Consider the following 20352-nt stretch of genomic DNA (forward strand, 5'->3'; position numbering starts at 1 on the left):
ATGCTCTGCATCAGAAGCAGATGGTGGGGTAGCTCAGACGGATTGGGGGGGATGAAGTAAGATGCCAGCAATATATCTATGCTTTGGCTAGACCTGTGTGAGCACTGTTCCAGCTGTTCCAGCTGCTAATGTGTTTTGTCAGTGACGAGTTAAATTCCTACCACAGACAAAGCTGAAGAGGTGGGCATTTCTTGATTTCCAGCTTTGCAAACACCTTTGCCCATCATCTCAGAGTATGACAGCCTGAGAGCATATTAATGAGCAGCTACTTCCCAACAGGAACGGTTACATCAGCATTTCTGATCCCTCTGCTGCTTCCTGCTGCAGTCCCAAGTGGTGACAGAGGTGGACAAGCAGCTCAGAGATGACTGTAGCCCTGTAGGTTTCTGAAACAGCCAGGAGGGCTTGGGATGCAGAACCAAATACCCTAACCTCGGAATGACAGCTCTCTTTCATCTGCAGATGGGGTTATGAATGCAGCATTTACTTTTATACCATCAAATAGAAATGATAACATAATGGACCAGCAATTCTGCTGTGATTCTGCAGCTATGAAAGCACATAAACTGAAAGGCCAGGGGAACGATTCTTTTGCAGTTAGCCTTAATTCCTCTGCTGGTACAGAAGTATAATAGGAAGCTGGAATTGGGCATTGATGGTGCCATATTTAACCTATGGGAATCTTTCACTAGAAGAAAGGGTGGGCACAGTGTGTCAGAAATTATATACAGTGCAAATGATATATTAGACAGGAAATAATAAGCCTTTCAGGGATTCCTAAATGTATTACTTGTTAATTTAGGAAGTATCCCGGGTGAAACTCATGAGGTGGCACTAATTTAGAAGGTATCATGAGTAACTCAGTTTGCTGGAGGGCTGAAATGTAAATCCTACTGTGCACCAGGGAAAACGAAAATGCTCCTTCCATTAAGTCTGTGATCTGTCCTTCACTTGCCATGGGGAATAGCATAATTTAGAAAGCTGCCTTCTAGGATGTTGAACAATCATGCCTCATCAGTGAGATCTCTAGATTAAAAATGTGAACATTTTAACATTACTAGAGGGATTATTATATCTTGCTTAATATTTCATATATCTGACATCAAACTACCAACTAACCACTATAATGTATTAAAATACCCTTCTAGTCATCCTGTTTGCTTGCTTTTATGTAATAAGACTCCAACTACATTTGTTCAGTCATATTGTACAGTGGTTTGATTTATGTTTTACAGTGATGGACTGAGAAGGGACTTTAAAATGGATTGTGAGCAGTCAGTTCAGATCTGTCTCTGAGTTTTTATGGATCCTGAACCAGGAGGTTTTCCTTGGAGGCAGAAGAGTTTTCGTATATTCCCCTTAAGTGCAAAACTGATGCAGCACTGCCTGCCGTGGAACAGGCTGTACCTTCAGACACCCAGCAGTAAGCAACAACCTTATGGTCAACCGTGATTCATCCCAGAACTAGTGGATAAATTACACTGTTATGCTGTTATCTTATCTTGTACCATAGTGCCCTGTGTACATCAAATTCAGCCCTCTTTCACCTCTGTATGCCTGCAGTTCCCACTGAACTCAGGGGGAGGTGAAGCTTGGAGGAGCAGTTCCTTCAGCCCTGCTTCACTGGGGCTAGCATCCCACAAGAGCAGAGCCCCCAAATCTCCCGACAGTCACAGCAGGGCAGTGCTGAGCTTCACATCAACTAGCTCAGTCCCAATCAGGCAAGAGATTCAGTGCTTCTGTGCTGGATCCTGTTGCCTTCCCTTTCTTTTTCCTACCTTTCTTCTTTCTGTCCTGAAGTTAAAGTGAGTATCTCTCTGTGAGCAGCGTAATTGTCCCTGCCCTGTGTAATTGTGTCTACGCATCGTTGCTCCAGCCTCAGGACTGCAGCCTGCTTTGTAAAGGACTGACACCAGAGATTAGAAGTGTATTATACACAGGTGAAAGGGAGGGAGGCGGGAATATTTTTAGAGCAGAAATAGAGAACTAGACATAAATCTCAGTGTCTACAGCACATGGCAAAATCTGGGGCTGGCCAAGAGAATCTATTCCTGCTTTTATATGTTTCTAAATCATTCTGTAGCAACAGGACACTGGGGGACTGAAATCCCTCATGTCCAAAACACAGGTAACAGAGGTAGTGAATTAATGTAGAGCTTCACTGGAAACAGGAGGGGACCTCTGGAGAATAAGCCAGGTGAGGGCAGGAATTCTTGATCACCCATGGTGGTGTCTAGACACTTTCCCACATTTTTTGTATTTGCAATAGCACTTCAGTATTTGGCTAAAATAAATGTCCATCTAGAATCATACTGGAGACTGGGGATTTATGAGTTACAGGGGCACAGAAAAATGCCACCAAGTGGAAAGTATATTCCAGTCTTCAGGCTCTTTATTATTTCCTGAGGCTTGTTAACCATTTTTCACTTAGTCTACTTGTATTTTTTTTTGTTGTTTTGTTTTTTTGTTTTTGTTATGCTCAGTGAACCTCCAAGCAGTTGATCAAGACAGGCCTCTGCTAATGATTAACTTGTTTTGCAGGACAATTTCAGAGAAGGAGGGTTGAACTGGCATTAGTTAAGCAGACAACATTAATTAAAAATGTTGAAACTTGTTAACAAGAAACAAAAAGGCAAAACAAAAGGCAAAACAAAAACGGAAGAAGAGTGGGTAGCAATGGAAAAGAGACAGCATAATAAAACAAAGAGGAAGGACAAATGAAAAGAAAAAGGCAGTAGAAATAATGTGAAAATACAGATAGCTAGTATGAAAGAAACTATATGTAAACTGTCCTGGCTTTCCATGAACGTGACTCCACATATAGCACTAACCTCTAAACTGGCAATTCTTCACTCCTCCCCTTATATTCATCATTTATCTTACATTTTAAAATAAACTACTGTTAGTACGAACTGTGGCAAGGCAAATGTAGGGCATTTCTGCTGTGTATTTGTTGTTGAATGTACACACAAGGTCATACTCAGAACAGCCAACCACTAGTTTGGAGGGTAGAAGAGAGAGGAGAATTGTTGCAGAAAGCCCAGTTTGGTGGCTCATCACCCTGGCAACACTGGCAAGTGAAAAGCCATGCTTATCTTTATCCAAATCTAGACTACACTAAATTGATGTAAATGTGAAAATGACTTACCCAGAAGAGCTATTAGCTTCAGGGCTAAGTCTTGAAATGTCAGTGCTTTGCAACATATTAGCCTATCTAAAGGACATTAAGCAGCCTCTCTAATGGACACCTGAAACACCAGAGGAAGCCCTGAGTCCCTAGTGAATTTCCACATTTTCCCCTAAGGCTAGTAGTCCTCAGGAGGATTTGGACACGCTGAATAAATTTTCTCACCTATACACTCTAACATCTGCATGCCAGTCCAAGGAAGGTAAGACATCTTAACTACTCGTAATTTGAGCAAAACGAGAAATAAATCAAAACTATTCCTGATATGGGGTTTGTAAAACCAAAGATGCCTTACTACAAACATTCATTTGCTTTCAGTCCTACCAGCCCCAGGAAACCATCTAGAGAAGAGCAACCTAAATCAACATCTTTAGGTTTGCCTTCTAAGCTGGACTAGAAGTCTGAAACGCTGACTAATATATTCTTCCAGTGTAAGAAGAGGCTGCTAAAAAGCTCATACTAAACACTGTTATGTGTTTAGTATGACTTTTTTAGTATGACTTTGTATGACTTTTTTCTTTTTTTTCTTTTTTTTTTTTTTTCCAAATAAAATATGGAGATTGAATGGGAGAGGTAAAATCTTCAGCTTTTGATCAACAACCATTTATGTTCTTCTGAACTTGAACCAAATTTTGAACCAACTACATTTCAACCCTTGCCTCCAGGAGCAGCCTAGACAATTAGATGTACAAATTCTCTAAACTTTTCCATTTGAGCCTTCTACAACCATCCAGGCTAAATTGAACTTTAATGTATTCAGCTTAGAATCAATTCTATAAATTTTCTAAGAAAGATTAGGCTGTGTAGAATTGAAACTCTTTTTGATGTGCTAAAAAATGCATTACAAATAGTTCACAGCAAGAGCTACTAAACATTTACTGACTAAGGAGCAGAAAATGATTGTATCTTCTTCCCTGATCATTCATCAATTAAAAAAAAAAAAAAAAAAAAAAAGCACAACTAAACTGGAATTCTTCTGTATTTTAAATCTCGACATTGATTAATAAAAAGTCCCCATGAACATTGTGATATCTGACACTAAAAAACACCCAGAAAAATTAATGCAAAACAAATTCAAAACCAACATAGTTTACCAACATTTATTTAAAGTCCTGCTTTGATACTAAATCACCAGCATATTATTTGCAGTGGAATATGCAATTTTTCAGTCAGCTCACACTTATTCCTCAGATACTGCATCACAAAGCATTGTAAAAACCTCCCAAATACTTCCAAACACGCACAAACACGCACACCCACAGGCTCAGAGGGATGTTTTTACTGAATTAATTTCAAGGTTCCTTAGTATCTTTGTAACTTCTTTTGTGTGTGGACAGAACACACAAACACCACATTGCAATCCATTCTTTACAGTGTTATTCCCCAGTTGGAAAGAGAAGTTTGGTGTACTGAAAGATACAGGGGACCACTGGGCACAGAAATGCTTATGGAAAGGTGTTATCTTAAGCAAATCACAGCTGACTGAATGAATTCTCCAAAGTGTGGGTATTGTTCTGGATTCTTCAGCTCTCCCACCAGGGCTGGTGCTGTTCACAGGGCATCACATTGGTCTGTGCCAGAGAGGCTTTCCTGCTCACACAAGCAAACAATTTAGGACCTCTGCTGTCCCTGTAGGGGAAATATGTATGCATGCACAGACTTGCCAAAACAAAAATTTATACACACACACTTCTTCCATTATATTTCTAAAAACAAAAAGGACAAAATATAAGTGAAGAAAGTATAGAGAAAATAGGTTTGTTTCCTAGGTGGAAGGGATTATTTCTCTGAGAGTTTGCCATGGTGCACTTGGTCATTTCTTTCAGCAGATTTTGCAATGCCATTTCTAAAAAGTACAGAGGCTTCTTTTGCATGTGTCTTTTTAAAACTCATTTCAAGGCAGAGCATTTTAACAGCGAGGGAGATAAAAGATTTTCTGTCATTCAAAGCACTTGGCATAGGGCATTTTTGGCTTGTTGGTGTTTCTCTGCCCTATCTTCCACCCCTTCTCAGTAAGTCTGAATGTTATGTTGAAGGATGCCACTTCTGGTCTTGTGTGCACTTGCTACAGAGGCAAGGGGAGGACAAGTTGTACTGTACAATGTCACTGATCTCACTTCAGATGGCTAAATTAGGCTGCAGATATCCTGGGGCTCTCTGCAGCCAGCAGGGAAAGACCCTGGGACAACATGGGACTCTTAAGACAGGTTCCTTTCTTAGTGCTGTCCCAAGAGAAACTTAATCTCTCTCTCTTGACCATGGAAACCGTGCCCAGGGACTAACCACTGTCCTAAACTGCTAAGGAGGTGCATAAAGACGTTGTGTTGATCAGGATGCTTATTTTGGATAAGTTACGTGTCTCATGACCACTGATCGTGGTGCCTGCATGCCTCCCCCATGCTCTCCTCCTTGCATGGAGGGTAAGAGATCAGGCCCTGGATACATTTTCACACCCACCCACACCCAGCAGGACTGACTTTGTAGGGGGCGAGAAGAAATTTGCTACTTCTGTGAACACACCCAGGATGCAAAGGTTGGAGGTAAGAAAGAAACGGAAGCAACATATATTTCCTTTGAAGAGTTGTATCAAAATGGCAAAAATAATTTTATTTTTCTTTTTTAAGCCTGGGTAGACAAAATTAAAAACAGGGTATTCATCAATAAATTTATGGTATCTGAAACTCCTCTGAGCCATAGGAGAATGTAGAGCTCTGCCCTTTGGTCTTCTTTTCAGTCTGCCTGGGTAAGCTCCCCTTATGCAGCAGTATAATTTGCAGTGACCTTTTCTAAATCTGTTGCTACACTTCCTGCTTCACTGGAAACTACCTTTTTAGCCATGCATGACATGACTCCACATACATTGGAGTATAAATTTCAGGCTTTGTCACCAGACCCTGCAGTCATCTGGTGTGGTCAGTGGCCTTAGCAGTGTGGGACCCTGCTGGTACTGCTGGGCTGAGTGCTGCAGGAGATGGTGTTAAGGGATGGTTTTTGAAGGCTGGTTGGCTGCAAGAGAGATAAATGTATGAAATCAGTGGTGGGGGGAAAATAAAAGAAGAATTTAAAACTAATAACGTCAGTACTCTATTTTCCTCTGGATAGCTGCGAGGGAGAAAAAACATTTCTTATATAATTTCCACTTTAAAAAAATCTTTATATGAATTTGATTTCCTCTTGGGATATTCAGGGTGTTCAGATAACCTAATACATTTCTAAAGCAGAAACGTTTCAGTGTCTCTTTTTTTCATCTTTTATAATTATTATTCTGCCTTTTACTTGTACAGAGGAAGGATTATGCAATTTTATAAAAGGATTTTCAGGCTTACTCCACGTGTGAGTATTAAAGTGTATCCCTGTCCCAATATATCTAAAGCCGCATAGGCATTTAAACATCTATTGAGTTTTCAAATCTTGTTTCTGCTGCATATAGAATGGTAAATGTATGTATTCTTATATAAGTGCAGGCACTTTTACAGTCAATGCAAGTTTTCCTTTGGCTGTAGCTGTTTCAGGACTTCAGCTCTCACACATATGGATTGCAGAAGCATACATTACATAATAATGTGCATATTTCCTTAATATTTTACATATTATTGTATATATATAATTTCCTATATTTATTTTTATTTATGTTAACTATATTTAATGTAATCCTGCAAGGTGGTGTGAAAATCTCCCTGAATTACTGAATGTCTGAAGGCTCTGCAGGAAATTTACCCTTGGAATTCAGTGAATTTGTACTGATTAGATGATCAGTTTATTTCCTTTGATTTCTTTGTTTCTCTTTCATGTGGTTATACTGGAAAGCCTGATGACCTATGAGGCTCCTTTTCGTTTTTATTTGGTTAAGGGAATAAGCTGGACTGTGAATGATTTTTCTACTTGTGAAAATTATTATGTTGATATATTTTTTCAAGTTATGTGCTGGACTAGCAAAGTAAAGAATGTGTTCAACTCTCCAGGATCAATGTAATATTTTTAGATGCATCCTTATCCAGTAAAACAATGATTGCAAAGTTTTTAAAATATTAACCAAAAATACCTAAAAAATATGGTTTAGTGAAGTTACAGTGCAATAACAAGAAAGCAATTCATTTGTATCCTAAAATGTCTAAACTCCAAAACATATGTTCTTATAATAAAAATGCTGAGAAACAGCTCTAGTGTTTTTTTTTGTTGTTTTTGTTTTTGTTTTACAAGAAATGAGGAATTTTGATAAAAACAAATAAAAATATATTCAGAAAAAAAATACTTATTTTTCATCCAAAACAATAGTCACAGAATCTTTAAACTGAATTTCTTGAGCCTTCAGCTGGAATCTGAAAGATTCTGTTTTGAAATGCCACTCCAGTGCATCTTGGAAATTGGTCTCCGTAGGCTCTTGTTGCTTTGCTGGCATAACAGGCTGGTGTTGCTGGCTAGTTTACATGCCTGGTGGTGCCTCATGGGGCTGCTGAGACCTTGCAATGTGTTTTGGGAGGTCACTAGACACAAGCAGCATGAACGAGTTTGTCCATGTGGCAGGTTTGGCCAGTAACTGTAGAACAGTAGGTACAACACATTTCGGCTTTAACTTGCAGAGGGATACTATAGCAACATTTCAAATTAATTTTTTTTCATTTCAGTCAAATTTTGAAGCCAAAACTTTTGTGTTAGACCAAGATTCTGAAACCTTCCAGTTTTCAAAGATCTTGCATGTTTACTAGGCTTAAACTTTTCACAGAATGCAGCTTTTTTTTTTTTTTTAATTTATTTTAAACAAAAACATACCTAAAATAAAATAAAATATTAAAAATAAAATGATAAAATAATAATTTAAAATAAAATAAAAACAGAAGCTGTTCACCTCACCAAATGAACCATCAATATATTTGATGATAGCTGGGGACCAAACTATATAGCCCCATTGCATATTATACTTTTTACAAATATTTGGTTCCTGATTATGCTCTTTCTACTCGGTTCTTGTGCTTTGCCCTTCATTTCATCCATACCAAGGATTTTCCTAACCTTTAGCTCTTTGAGAGCTTCTCTGAGCAGCAGCTGTCGAAAAGTCAGGCTGCCATGAGAGCATCCTTTTCCATGAGTGGATCCTGCTTTTTCCATTCCTTTGAAAACCACCACTGCCAATAACAACGAGAAAAATAAATGCATCAAAAGTTATACTGCTGTCAGACCTATGGTGAGGAAACTTCAGTAAGTGCTGGAAACAAGTGCACTGTTCAGCGCACAGTTCTCTGACAGATTTTAAGTCAAAATCATATCATTTAATATACACATAGAAATGATAGGTTTCATATAATATGAGATATGACTGTAGCCCCTGCAGCATTTCAGCACCTTTTTTTCCTCACGCTCTGTACAACTGGTGTCAGATGGGAAGGCTGAGATCCACTAACTCTTTGCTAATGCCTTACTCACAACCAGAGCCAGTGTATGACATCAGGCTTTCCGCCTCCCTCCTGTGCCTCTTTCACCCTCTCAGATGCAAACACGTTTATTTGCCTCCTATGCATATTTCTATACATTAACAGTGATATACAGTCTTTTCTATTTACAGTAAGAATTCAGAACTGCACCTTTACTCATGTGAGATCATTTTCTCTATCTCTAAGAAACTTATTTATAAGGGCCTTAATTCAGAAATGAAAGAAAGATTAAGCAGTTCAGTAGAAATTATCTTTTTAGTGCTAAAATCTGAATTATACATTAAAGTACCATTTATTCAATGAATTTTGTTATTCTGTTTAAAAAGGCAGAGACTTTTATGTGTTTCGTATGCTTGCAAAGGTTTATTAGCTTGAGTAAAAGGTTATTATTATTCAATTGAATAATTTAATTTTAAATTATTGCTATTGCACTTCATATTATAACTGCTTTTCCAGATGCATTTGATTCTGTCAAATTTGCCTTTTAATCCCCTGTCGGGAGACCATTTTCTTGAATCATGCACTGCTGCTCACCCTTGGTAGTGGTGTCCTAATGAACACACACAGTCCAGGCTCACATCTTCCATGTAAATTACTGTGCATACCTCTTTTAGTCAGAACACATTGGAGGCTATCTGGTGTCATATAATCCTGGATACTGATATGTGGAAAGTCTTTTCAGGTGATTAATGTCATAGGAATTTAATTTTCCTGCAAAGAGCTACTGAGGGACTACAGTGTTTACGTGAATGCAGGACTTAGGGATATGAAATAAGCATTTAGAAAAGTTAATAATCTGTGCCTAATCCCCTCCAAGAATTATCTGTTGGTATTTCTATAAATAATTGCAGGGTTATTTCTTGTCGCTAATTGAATCACATATTAATTTATTCGATGTATTGTGCATTAAAAATCTTGGAACTTGCTACAAATCCTATTGCATGGGTGGAATAAATGCATGCAAAGCTAGATAAAAAACTTCTGAAACATATATTAAATGAAAAATTCACAAAATAACCATGCTTTGTTGTTTATTTTGTTTGTTTGTTTGTTTGTTTGTCTTATGCATGAGCAAAAGTGTCCTTCAAAAGGGTTTCTCTTTTGCTAGAAACATAAGATTTGTCCTTGACTGCACACTTAGAAACCGCAGTTCCTGGGCACAACACTGAAATTCTCTATTAAGATAAAAAACGATACACAAAACAATGCAACATAACAAAATATCAGTGAGCAGCCCCAGAGAGGAAGAGTCTGTTAGCACAGATTCTTCGTGGCTGCGTTCAGCACTGCACTGATAACGTTAGCATGCCCAAAGGTGCTGCATTTACTTGCATGTGTCTATGAATTACATAATTGTCTGCTCTTATCAGACTACTTCTACCACTGCTGACGGAAAAGTTTTTCCCTCAGACAGCGGCTGTCCATTAGCCTCACTAGAAGCAGGATCAATCTTCCACAGTCTTCCATAATTCTGAGCCAATTACATTTCAGAAAGTAAACATTGATTCCTGAGACATACAATAGGAAGTACTTTAAAAGTGGCTTTGAATATTCTTAATTAGTTCAAGAATTACAGGCTCATTCCTCTTTTATGCTGCCATTAGAAGCATTTATCTCAACTGATTTCAACAGAGTTGAATCAACAGAGTTGTGAGAAAAAAAAATCAAGTTGCATAAATTGTTAACAGCTCTTTCATACTGCGTCTTTATTACTAGATAAAACTTTGATGAAGGACATACACAGAAGATCAATATGAGAAATCACATACGAACTGACTTCTATGCTACTGGCTGCTACTGAAAATCACAGAAATAAGTATTTGTTTTTGAAGCTCTTACTTAAGCTGATGACTGGTTTGCTGCTGCTTTTCTTGAAAGAAATGTTTCACCTTTAGGAGACCTACGGCCTCCTGAGTCAAATTACTCTGTGACTCCAAATGCAGGGAAGCACAAAAAGGAAAGCAGTGCAGTTCATCCAGCAATGAGCAACTTCATCTGGCAGCCTTTGTTTGAGGGAATAAGGACCCACTTTCACTTCCGGTGTAGATGCTGCTTCTTGATGGTCCTGATGCACTTCTACTGGCACCCCAGTAGGCTCTGTACAAAAGGCTGTGTGTTTCAGGCAAGGGACTACGTTCTCTGGGAAAGGCTGGGGTCTTCTTCCAGAGAACTGGGGAATTGCCACACTGCCAGCCATCTTCACCTGTAACTTATAGTGGCCAGCTCACAGCTGCAGGGTAAACAACAAATAATATTAAACTGGCAGGTAAAACACTGTCCGTGGGCTAATATAGCTCAGGATATACTCACTGCTGAAAGTGAATTAAACATTTTCCTTGAGATTCACTTAGATAAGCAGTGTTTGTTTATGTAGTGGCATCTGCACATGAAGAACTGAGCAGGAGTTAAAGTGCAACTGTAATCACGTATAGTAAATCCAATTTATATTAATATTCCTCCAACATGATAGCTAGCAAATATACGTTTCTGAACTCCTAGAAGTCTGCCTTAATTTGTTCCTGTCAAATGAAGAGCAAACATTTTATCGTGTTTCTTTCTTTTTTTAATTTTGACCCCCCCCCCGAAAAAAAACACTCCAACATTGAAGGTTACAGGGGTGGGTAGTTTTAGAAAATCTTACTCTTCACACATTTAAACAGACCATCATACTTTACTTGCTTTCTTCCAACTATTACTAAAGCCATCCATAGTCTTGGAAATCCAAGTATTAGGAAGTGGAAGTGACTGCTGAGGAAAGTGCTCTGGCGTGACTGAGTTGTGATGACAGGCTTAATCCCAAGCTCAGCAGAAAGTCAGTGGTGCTCCTTTTTCTCCCTGAGGTAGTTGAAGAGGACATCCAGTCCCCCCTCCACGAGCTCAGGCAGGGGTCGGGACAGAGGGTTGTGGGAGACGTGGAGGCCTTTGTCCATTGGGTTCCACGCAATGCGGGGCAGCCTGCGCAGCAGGTAGAGGTCATCTGGAAGAGTCTGTATGGAGTTGTAATCTACATTTAGTAGCTCCAGAGCCACGATGAAGCAGAGAGACCGCGGCAGAGTGCGTATGTTATTATTCTCTACTATAAAAATTTGCAAATTGGCTAGATACTGAACACTCTCTGCAATGCTTTCAAGTCTGTTGGACCCCAGGTGCAAGAAGTCTAAGCTCCTCAGTGCAAAAATGCAGAGGGGAATCTGCACGAAGCGATTGTTACTGAGGTTCAGTTTCTTTAAATTTGTCAGGTCGGTGAAGCTTGAAGGTAGTTGTGAGATGCAGTTGTGTGAGAGGCTCAAAACTTCCAGCTTTCTGCACAAGCTGAGCTCTGCTGGCACTTCTGTCAGGCAGTTCATATTAACAAACAAGACCTTCAGGTTCCTCAGCAGCCCGATCTCCTTCGGCAGACACTTGAGGCAGTTGCCACCCAAGTTCAGCACTACGAGCTGGTCCAGTTTTCCCAGTGAAGGAGGAATTACCACCAGCTGGTTGCGTGAGAGGTTCAGTTTCTGCACCTCAGGCAGTCCCCACAAGAAGTCAGGAGCACTGGTCATCCCTTTCATTATAAGGCTCAAGCTGACATAACGCAATCCCCGTTTCAGCAATGACTTGGGGTCTTTCCCTGAGAGAAGAGCATCTTCCCATGCAGGCAACTTTGGACCTTTCCTCAGAAAAAACATTCTTCTTCGCCTCTCGCTTTTTGAGTGTTCGGTTCCCATAACACCTTGGATTGCTCCTGATAAATCAAGTGAGGTTTTCTTCCCGTGCAAGTACTACACCAACATGCAAATGCCACCAGAGGTTGACAGCTTGCAGGAAAGTCAAAGCAAGGAGATAAGGAGGAGCCTGTGAAGTGCATCTCAGTCCACCAGGGTAGTTTCCATAGCTGCTGAGGGAAAGTTTCACTTTTGGGTGCTTATGTTGTTCTTGGTGCACAGTCTGTAATGAAATACTTGCTCCAGACTTGTGAGCAAACCTGTTCAATTCAAACTGAATGCCACAAGGCAGCTGTCACTGTCATTTGGCCTGGGCTTTATTGGACAGATATGTATCTTCACTCCAAAAAGGTCACAAGGATGCTGTATATAACTTCCCCATGTCAGCTTTCTTGGCTATCTGGTACATACCATGGCTGCAGGACAATTAACAAGAGTGACTTCAAAAAAATAAACAAGTAAGCTATAGGAGAAAACAAGCAAACAAACAAGACATCAATTCAATTCAGATTAAAGGCCATTTTCAAATTCATTTTAATTTTGATGCTCCTCATTTCACTGAAATAATTATCAATCCACCAGAAAACTTTGTATGATGCAAAAACGCTGGTAAAGAATCTTCCTGCAAGTCCCACCCCCTCTACTCCCACCCCCCCCTTTTTATTTTTTCCTCTTTAGTTAAAAAAAAAAAATAAAAAGTTAATTATTGTAAAAAATATTTAAGCTTTTATATTACCTTTGAAGTGGGGACAGGCCTCTTTCTTTGCAGAAAGGGCATCACCTTCACTACAACAGTGACATTTTCCAGTGGTATCTGCGCCCACTTGGATGATTGCTCACTACCCACGTTGCCGAGTGTGAGCAGTCACATTGCACAGTTCTGCCCAAATTACTCTGTCCTAAATGTCCTGTGCTACTTCAGATCTATCAGTGAGGTTTTGGGTCTCTGTTTCTTCTGTGCTGCAGAAAATGCAGCCACTTGATGTCCCCTTTTTTTCACAATGAACTTTCCTGTCTTTCTGGGGTACAGGGGGCCTAGCAGTCAAATAGCTCAAACTATACATGAAATTTAACTCCAGAATAGGAAGACTGATGGGAGAGGAAGGAAGCAGCAAGGTATAATAATAATACCCGACAACAGCTGAAGCCAGTGATGCTGATGAGAGGAAATTCTATTGCTACAGAAATATGCAGTGAGTTTAAACTCAAAAGGATATCCAAAGACTTCAGGCATTATTTAAACAGAAATGTTTAAATGAAAATTGCAGTAAATAGGACATGCCTTCCGATAGTTTTCTTCTCTGGTGGACCCAACATGGCTTCACTAAGGGCAGATCATGCCTGACAAAACTGGTGGCATCTATAATGGTGTTACAGCATTGGTGGATAGGGGAAAAGAAACTGACATCATCTACCTGGACTTGTGCATTTGACATTGTCCCCCACGATAGCCTTGTATCTAAATTGGAGAGACATGGATCTGATGGAAGGACAACAAAGTGGTTAAGAAATTGGCTGGATGGTCTCACTGAAAGAGTTGTGATCAATGGATCAATGTCCAAGTGGAGATGAGTGGTGTTCCCCAAGGGTCACTGTTGGGACCACCACTGTTTAACATCTTTGTCAGTTACATGGACAACGGGATTGAATGTACCTTCAGCAGTTTTGCTGATGACACCAAGTTGCATGGTGTGGTCAACACACTGGAGGGAAGGGATGCCATCCATGGGGAGCTGGACAGGCTTGAGAGGTGGGCCTGTGTGAGCCTCATGAGGTTCAACAAGGCCAAGTGCAAGGTCCTGCATGTGGGCCAAGGCAATTCAATTCCCAGCACAAATATAAGTTGGGTGGAGAATGGATTAGGAGCAGCCCTGAGGAGGACCTGGAGGTGTTGGCAGATGAGAAGCTCAACATGAGCCAAACATTTCCTGGGCTGCATCAAAAGCAGCATGGCCAGCAGGTTGAGAGGGCTGATTCTCCCTCTCTACTCTGCTCTACTCTACCCCACCTGGAGCACTGTGTTCAGCTCTGGGGCCCCCAGCACAAGAAGGACATGGGCCTAGTAGAGCAAGTCAAGAGTAGGGCCATGAGGATGATCAAGGGACTGGAGCACCTCTCCTACAAAGACAGGCTGAAGGAGTTGGGGTTGTTCAGCCTGGGGAAGAGAAGGCTCCAGGGAGACCTTATACATATAGTAGCCTTCTAGTACCTAAAGGGGGTCTACAGGAAAACAGGGAGGGACCCTGTCAGGGAATGTAGTGATAGGACAAGGGTTAATGGCTTTAAAGTAAAAGACGGTAGGTTTAGATTAGATATAAGGAAGAAATTCTATACTATGAAGGTGGTGAGGCACTGGAATAGGTTGCCCAGAGAAGCTGTGGATGCCCCATCCCTGAAGGTGTTCAAGGCCAGGCTGGATGGGGCTTTGGGCAACCTGGTCTGGTGGGAGGTGTCCCTTCCTGTGGCAGGGGGGCTGGAATCAGGTGATCTTTAAGGTCCCTTCCAACCCAAACCACTCTGTGATTCTATGATTCTATGCCTCATGATGAAGAAGACATTGCCTCTTCCTGTAAGATCTGGTAATGGATGCATTCCCCACCACCTCATCTCAGAGATCCTCGCCTTAAAATCACATAACAGTTCCAACACTGTAGGACTCTGCAAAGAGCTGCCACTGTGAGTTACGGCATTCTGGCAACTTCTTTGGAGTCAGTACCCAGAGGCCCTTCTTACTGCCAAGCACCTCTCAGTCCCTGCTCAGTTTTGGGCCCCCCTTAGCACTGCGCCTGACTGGGAGGAGAGGGGAGAGCAGAAGCATCCATCCATGTGTCTGGAGAACAGGGTCCTGCAACAGGAGAGCAGCCAGGGCCGTGGTGAGAAGCATGAGCTGGTGGTGAGATGAGCCAGCCTCACACTTAAAGCATGCAAATTTATAACAGCCTAAAAACTGCCGATCCTTTCAGAGGTGGGAGGTGAAATATTACATTCCCTGGATGAGCCTGCAAAGGACAGAGGCCAGTTGCCATTTGGTCAGGGCAGGCTGGCAGCCTGACTGACAGCCACAGATCCCTCCCTCACAAGTTCCCTCTGCCAATTTGTCAGTTTACAAACAAACACTATATTACATCCCATCACAGCCACAACTCTGACTCAGTGCTCGTGTTAATCATTGTCCAGTTCACATTACTGCCTGAAGTAGCGGGGGTGGCCCTGCCATCAGGGACAGAGAGGAAGCCCAGCCGCAAGCCACACTCAGGCCTTGCACAATGCGGTGGGCAGCTATGGCTAAAACATGGCCCTGCAGCCCAAGTGAGGGGACATGCAAAGACAAGAGTCCCTCACAAACCCTGGCTCAGGGCTTTCTGCCTGACTGCTGTTAGGAACGTGCTAATTTTCAGATCTGAGCCAGCGATTCCTTTCTGTTGTGGCAAAGGCAAAAGGAAGAAAAGAAGGCCCATAAAAGGGGGGATTGCACGAAGTTACACATTTCCCTTCTTGTGATCATAGGGCTGGAAGGAACAACCTGTTGCTCTCTTGCACAGCCTCCCAGTAGCCACAGTCCCCCTCATGTCTGGCCAGATATTTTTGGATGAGAGCATCGTCCTTGTCTCGCTCTCCACTGTGCACTAGCATTCACTGCCTGGGGGCTTGGCAGGGGCTGGCCCAGCCTCTCACCGCAGAAATCCAGATTTCCTGACAGCCTGACTCAGCCAAAGCACTCACTACCCTTTCCTGGTTTTGCACCATGGTCTATTGGAAACTCAGCCTCTGCTACAGCTCAGTACAGGCTCGGGCTGGCTGTTACTGGAAAGCTTCACCAGATCCTCTATAAAACAGAAATGCTTGCTGTGCTTGTCTAGCAACAGTTTCTGCTCTTCCATTGCCCTATCTCTGCTGCCTGTGAGGCAGCAGCAGCTGAGGGGATTTGAAAAATACCTCCACATCTGCAGCTTCCATTGTCCAGCTCTCTTCCTGCCTTTGCGGGTATTGTAACCAGTGTGTATGTGTTTGGGGAAAATAGCCATTTCCTTTCCTTTGTTCTCCAACAGAAAAACAGGCTCGCTAGAGCACACTTTCAGTTGTGGAGATGGGGAAACTCTGAGGTAACCAAGTTAAATTCCTTTCTTGCAATCAGGAGAATAAAACCACAGTGGCCTCATCTGGACATTGCAGGAACTAAGTCTGTGAATAAAATAGTCCTGGACTCTTTTTTGTTCACTTTTCAGTTCCCTTTTCTCTGAGTTACTATGGATTTTTAGGCCAGCATTTAGGGAAAAAAAAAAAAAAAAAAAAAAAAAAAAGGTTGTTATATTCTTCTGAAAAGACATTTTGGGGAAATATCAAGATCCTGTTCTTGTCAAAAGAATGAAGAACTAAGTCAAATTTCATTCATCTTGTCTTTTGGAAGCCATGCTCTGGTGAACATAGCTACCAGAAAAGCCACCCTGGACAAGAAAGAAACCCACCTAAGGCAAAATTCAGCCTGTAAGTGTTGGCTACATTCTCCAAATTCTCTGAATGTCTTTTCACCTGAACAAGACCTGGTGGTCATCTAGCACCCCTCCTCACTGGCAGTCCTGACAGCATCACTGCTGCCTGCTGCTCTGTGCTCTGAGGGCAGATTGAGCTGTTTGGTCCTCTCTTAGATATCCTGGCCAGCAAAACACATCAACAGGCTGTGTCAATGAAGCCTCTCAGAAAGTAGAAATGAATTTCATATGTGCAGATTTGAAGGTATTGGGGGGGACACAAACTGGTGGGATTTGGGATTTGCATGGTGCACTGTAATTGATACTTGTTTCATGGATTTAACAAAAACTTTAGTGTGAAGGGGAGAAAAAAATGTCCCAAATCTTGCTGAACAACTGTACAGCCTAACCAATATAATAAAAGAAGCTACATGACTAACAATGATAAAAAAAATGGTAAATTGACAAAAATGACAAGCTATATTTTTGAAGTTCTTTGACAATGCAAATGATTAGAATTTTTATGAAGGAAGCAGGATTGTCAGCCCTGAAAAAACTGCAAGACAAGTTCACAAAGACATGGAATTTTAACGTCTATTATCTACTGGCTTTTTTTATTTGCCTTCAGATTTGGAATCTCTAGAATATGTTTGGGAAACATTTTCAAGCTTTTCTCTGTAGCCAGTGGTGGGTTGGACAAGTACATTGTTTTTAAATGAAATAAAAGTTGACATCATCACATAATTTCTTTCCACAGGACTTGAGCTTTTAACAAAACATCCAATAGCATCAGACTTTTAATGAAACAATAGGCATCTTGACACAATGAATTTGAAATTTTGATAATCCGTGCTTTCTTGCAAAACAAATTCTGTCATTGTCTTTTGCATTGGTGAACGTACAATTTATATCTATAATTTCATCAGCATATACCTATAGCTTTGTAATTGACTTTGAAGCAAATTTCATGTTCTCTGTGGATTCAAAATCTTATACAGTTCCTCTGGCTCAGTTTACTGAAATGTATTAATTTACTAAAAATATATTAACATAACAAGGAATAGGTTAAATCTTTAAGCACAGCCTTTTCTAAAATTATGGGAAGCTCAACCCACGCTCTTTCTGAAGAAATTTTCATTTCCATTCATTATCTCACTGTTATAATAAACACTCGGTTAAATGAGACTGCAGAAACTACATAACCCTTTCTGCGACAAGAAGGATGCTTTGTCTAAAAAAAGTTCATTTGTTTCCAGTTCAGCAGAAAGCAACAGTCATGTGGGAGAAATATTCATTACCAATACAACTGCAGCTACTGAACCGTTTTCTTTGTGCTGTCCCTTTCCTCTAAAGTAAGATTTTTATAAGTTTCAGTGCCAAGCAAACTGTCAAAGATAACCTCTGTTCTTAGGAACAAGAAAGCAAATTTTGTAAGTTTTCACTATTTTGTAGTGCTTTGTTGATCTTGTAGCTATTCTGAAATAGGAAGCCAAATTTCAAAGGTAATTAGAGATTTATGAGATGTTACACAAGGCAAGAACAATTCTTAAAGCAGTTTCAGATTTTTTGTTAATTTGTTTTTTATTATGGTGTTGTAAGCAGCCTTTAACACTTGTGTGTCCATGGAGCTTTCCGGGAAAGCTTTATTAAGATCCCACGCGGAGATGCTGGATCATCTGACCCATGAAGAACTGGATCTAGAGGTGAATGACTCTTCACAGGGGCTCATTTAACAAGAGCTTTGGCAGACAGACAAAGTCTTTCTGAAGACCTTCTGACAGAAGACAAACTCAAACTACCCATGGTATGAAATAAAAAGAGAGAAAATTTGCTTGTTTGTGTGTGTAGACTAGAAATGACAGGCACAATTCCTCCTGCTAGTCAGTTGCCAACAGCAACTCTCACATTCCATGGAATTAGAGGAAGTTTTCTTTCTTTTCTGCAAACTTACTGAAATTACTTCTGCAGTAATATTTTGAAATTCCAGAAAATGCATAAACGACTGGTTGGCCAGCTCCCACATCTGCCACAGTTTCCCCATGTGTGCACAAGCCAAATAGCTAGTCTGTCTGGCTATGTCTGTACAAGCCAATAGCACAGAGGCAGCCCATGCTCCTGTGCGGTTCTGTCACCCGTGTGCTCTGATTCGTCCTGTGCTCACGAGTGCTGTCCCAGACAGCACCAGGAATCAATGGGTACACTTGCTCTAAGTGCGTGCCCACTCCTCTTCAGGGAAAGGAAAGTTCAGAGCATGGACATGAGCTAGGGCCCACCACCACCCTGCAGAAGGACACCAAAACCATCCTGCCCTGAGTAACCTGTACGCAGCCTCTGTGTCTCAACCTTCCACTCTTTTTATGGCCAATGTGATAAACTTGACCCTACTTATCAGCATATTTGAAGTCACATAAATCACTCACTGTTCTATTATTCATCACTACATTTATGAACATTCACATCTACATTCATAAACACCCATGTAATAACCTATACGTGCCTGTTAGCAATATAGACAAGTGGTACTTCTTGTGGTCAGTGGTTTTCATAACTGATGAGTTAATACCATCACACTGAGAGGAAAGTTGGAACTGATTTTTCAGACTGGATGAAGTAGCTTCTAATGTAACTATTGCCACATAACCTCTGCCACAGGTTTTTCATACAGCTTTTGATGGGCATTGTTTTACATTTTGAATGCATCACAAGAAATAAAACAGCAGCTCTTTAAAAGTAGGAGGGCCTGAATTCTCCTTGCCTATATCTAATCTGACCTAAGAAGACGTCTATCTGGATTCTGATCATGTAAATGTCCATCACATATCTACTAGTTCAGCCTTCATGCAAAGTGCGTCGATACATTCCGGTTTTTGTTTCTGCCTTTCTTTTGGACTGTGATTCCTCCTGGGCTTCTTTCAGTGCCTGGAGCAGATTCAGTTTGGCTGCCTTTGATGTACAACTTCCAGCTCTATGAGGCATGTGGCAACCGGGGATACACATCACTCTGGGGAGAGGTACTCTCGCCACCTCTCCTAAAGCTGTTACTCAAGTTTGCAGGGTTTTCTTGAACATCCGTGGGTGCAGAGAGAGTCCAAAAATAAGCATGACTCTGTGGTCTGCTGGCAGAACTCCCAGTCCCTCCAGCAGAGACTGTTTAAGTATTTTACATTTGACAGGTCACTGTAGTTACCTACTTTTTGGCATTTGAAAATCTATGCTCTGCTCTTGAAATAAAAGGCAGAGTCAAACCTGTGGGTCCCAGAAAAACATTTCCATGGGGTTCTAAGTATAATGCCTATAATTAGAGATAGATGGGATTTAAGCTACACCATTAATTTAGCATTATCTAGTAAGAGTCTTACAGACTTTCCCTGCTCAATCTGCCGATATGCTGATTTTGATAGACTGTTTTTAAAATAAGTAATTATCTCCAGGCATTGTTAATGTCAATGTGTATGTGTCCTGGCTCCACAGGGTTCTGCATGCCACAGTAAAGGCCAGGAGTCTGAATGTTATGCATTGCAAAGTTCATTGCTGCTGTGCCAATATCCCCCCCACCCTTT

General features: G+C 41.0%; 1 protein-coding gene across 1 annotated transcript; it reads right to left on the minus strand.

Annotated features, from left to right (window-relative positions):
- Window positions 1-11429: 11429 nt before the first annotated feature.
- On the minus strand, window positions 11430-12466 carry LRRC30 (leucine rich repeat containing 30; the record flags this gene model as incomplete). The annotated part of the gene is given in 2 exon segments (XM_082752284.1): window positions 11430-12380; window positions 12383-12466. Coding segments are annotated over 2 exon segments (1035 nt in total).
- Between the last annotated feature and the right edge of the window lie 7886 nt (window positions 12467-20352).

This window comes from Aythya marila (genome assembly GCF_965140915.1).
Source record: "Aythya marila genome assembly, chromosome: 2".
Taxonomy (NCBI): domain Eukaryota; kingdom Metazoa; phylum Chordata; class Aves; order Anseriformes; family Anatidae; genus Aythya; species Aythya marila.